Source organism: Spinacia oleracea, chromosome 4 (genome assembly GCF_020520425.1).
Source record: "Spinacia oleracea cultivar Varoflay chromosome 4, BTI_SOV_V1, whole genome shotgun sequence".
Lineage (NCBI taxonomy): Eukaryota > Viridiplantae > Streptophyta > Magnoliopsida > Caryophyllales > Amaranthaceae > Spinacia > Spinacia oleracea.
In genome coordinates this window covers 90,390,209-90,393,371 of record NC_079490.1, presented here as the reverse complement: position 1 = coordinate 90,393,371, position 3,163 = coordinate 90,390,209, and the positions used below count along the sequence as shown (strand labels likewise).

Below are 3,163 nucleotides of genomic sequence, written 5' to 3'. Positions count from 1 at the left end.
GTCATCCAGGCTTAATAATAGTAGTTGGGTCATAAAGGTTGGATTATTTAGAAATATCGCATAGGTAGGCTTGATTAAAGAAAATCGGGCAAAGGTTGGATTAATAATTACAAATTTTCCTTGACTTTGTAGCAGGTAACCGGTCATCCAGGCTTAATAATAGTAGTTGGGTCATAAAGGTTGGATTATTTAGAAATATCGCATAGGTAGGCTTAATTAAAGAAAACCGGGAAAAAGTTGTATTAATAATTACAAATTTTCCTAATTTTTATTTGAGTATGTAATATCCATTTTATGCCTTTATTAGGTTGGCTTTGATGCACTTCATTTACAAATTTTTGAGATAAGCATGCACGCAACTAAAATATGAATATAAAACACATAGTACAAAATTATCCATATTTATGTTGAACTATATATTTTGTAATTACAATGAAACATGTTATGGTTATAATTGAAATAACAATGACAACGATAGGCAGTGGCGGATCCAATATTTCACGAAGGGTGTGTCAACATTGTTCACAAAAATATTACGTAGCCCTTATTATTAACTAGTGCGGGAATATTAAATAAAAAATTTATCAATTAAATGCAAATATTCAAATTACAACCAGTGTTACATCAAATTTTAACAATTGCTCTGAATTTTTGCAAATATAGTAACAACTTAAAAAAAAAATTACAACTAATAAAGTATAAATAGGGGATGCTAAATAGAAATTACAATATAGTACCTAAACCCTAAGTGATGTCCCTAGAAAAGTTATGACTTTTTATTGGTGTAACCATTCCCTGTAGATGAATAGGGGATGTTTTAACAAAATTGTGTTATTATTATTACGTTTTATCCTTTGACACAGATTATGAAGGATGTTTGTTGTCATTAATTAATTAATTAGTGTACTGATTAAAATAATTTTAAAACAACTTAACATTATTGTAAAAGTTAAGGGCAATAAATAAAATTTAAGTTAGAATCGAAATCGTGACCATTTTTTTAAAGGATTGGCATTTACTTCTAGTGACCAATGTGACGTGAGGCCGTAGACATTGGACTATTTGAACTTGTATAGTATATGTTCAACGATTTTGTTGACTATGTATATTTTATTTCATATTAATATTTTTCAAAAAGTGTGGTTAAATATTTTTTGGCATACTAATGTTTTAAATAAGTGTCGATATTTTATAACGTACTAGTATTTTTAGTAGATACAGTTAAATATTTTATGCCATACTAATATTTTTTGTGCTATTAAAAAGGTATTCCTATATGTTAAGATATTATTTGTTGGCAAAGTAGTAATCATAAGTTAGTCATGTTTGAGTATTCTAAAGATCGTTTTGTGTCGTTTTATAGATTAAGGTTATAAAACACAAGGGTAATTGGTAGTTTATTTGGATTACCTCTGTTATAATTTACATTTACTAAAACTACAAGCCATGTTTAGGATAGTAAAATCATTGATGTTCTATGAGTTTAAATGAAAAACATCAAACCTGGACCTGCAAATAATATTTAATTATTACAATCCACAATATAAGTTAATTATTACAATCCGCAATTAAAAATAATTATTACAATTCACACACGACATGAGTAAATTATTTACACAACCCACACACAATCCAGCATCCATAATGAATGCAAGAACTGTACAAGGTTTCTGCTACGAGAGGCTCTTCACGTTATCAGCCCCGAGTAGCCTCTTTTACGGCAGCCTCCTCCCGGTCCTCCACGTGAACAGCCTCTTCTATAGCAGCTTCCTCTCGATCCTCCACGTCAACAGCCTCTTCTACAGTAGCCTCCCCTATAGCAGCCTCCTCCGTAACATTCTCCACGTCAACAACCTCCTCCATTGGAGCCACCTCCACGTCAACAACCTCCACCCCTATAGCAGCCTCCTCCACGTCAACAGGTCCAGCGGGCTGTTCATAGAACCTTTCCTCCATGGAATTATTGTAAACTTTGACATGAAAGACACCGATCCCAGCATAATAGAAATACAATACATCTTGGTCTCGAAGGTGTAAATCACCAACGAAATGTTCCCACCCAGCCCCGATGTACAAGTGCCCCTTAGCACGCCAAATTGCAACGTGCCATTCCCTTTGTGTATTTGCCATGCATATCCTACCAGCAACTAAATTCTTGCGCTATATGTCCTTAGCCTTCTTAAATTTAGCCGGTATTTCCTGCAAGCATTACGTAAACATGGGGTAAATTGGCCGTAAAATAATATTATATAAATACAATAGACGGAGTGTATAAAAATAATGACAATAACAAGGACTATGAGAAGAATGTATTTCACCACTTTGACGCGGTTGTCATTTAGCCCACGCTCGGCGAAGGTAATCGTAAAATGGGGGAGGTTATACATTGTGAGAATTGATTAGCGTTGGTGTATGGTTATATGCATGATGCATGTTTGGTCTATGCGCATATATAGTAGTCACGAAACCCCCAAAGGATATTTATGTACAATGACCATTTTATCCCTTTAAACTGTAGGGTGGTTAGTATTGTAATGGTAGTTAATATGGAAGTTACTTAGGGGTGGTTAAAATATATGTTTCTCTTAATTTCCTTAAAAAATGTAATATAATGTTTTTTTAAATAAAAACAAATGAAAAAACATTGTGGCCGGAAAAAACCGCACCAGGAAATGACACGTGTCATTCCTGGTGTCTCTTTTAACATATAGTATTAGATTAGATGAATAACAATAATTAAATTGTAATTCGATTACTTAGTGTTCTATATACGCTTACTATATAAACGTATTTACTAAAGGAAAGGGGTGGGGACATTTCTAGTACTATAATGCAGCAAAGTTTAAAATAATGTTACACCTACATAAATCGTACACCCATGTCTTTTTACTAGTATGACTACAACATATAGTTATAAACTTTATTGTTATAATTGTTTGCTTAATTTTATTTAGTATGCCACAAACAAAACATTGTTTATAAAAAATTATACTTAGTTGGAATTGGAAATATCATACGTGAAACGTTCAACTTTCTCCCAAATACACGTCAACAGTTGTGTGCAGAGAGCTATGAAAAAAGTAGCATTGGAAATCGGTGAAAATTAATTGCTACTGTAAGTTGATTGGATGTTTGTTTGAAATTTTCAATATCGTATTTATTT

The 3,163-nt window shown here is 32.5% G+C and overlaps 1 protein-coding gene across 1 annotated transcript; it reads right to left on the bottom strand.

Annotated features, from left to right (window-relative positions):
• Positions 1 to 1,695: 1,695 nt before the first annotated feature.
• LOC110775708 (B3 domain-containing protein At3g06220-like) lies at positions 1,696 to 2,130 on the bottom strand. Its single transcript, XM_021980316.1, has one exon. It carries the CDS (start codon positions 2,128 to 2,130, stop codon positions 1,696 to 1,698), a length of 435 nt encoding a protein of 144 aa, XP_021836008.1.
• Positions 2,131 to 3,163: the final 1,033 nt, after the last annotated feature.

Excerpts from the sequence above, each read along its gene's own strand:
- LOC110775708 (XM_021980316.1), bottom strand. The coding sequence starts at position 2,130 with ATGGCAAATACACAAAGGGAATGGCACGTTGCAATTTGGCGTGCTAAG.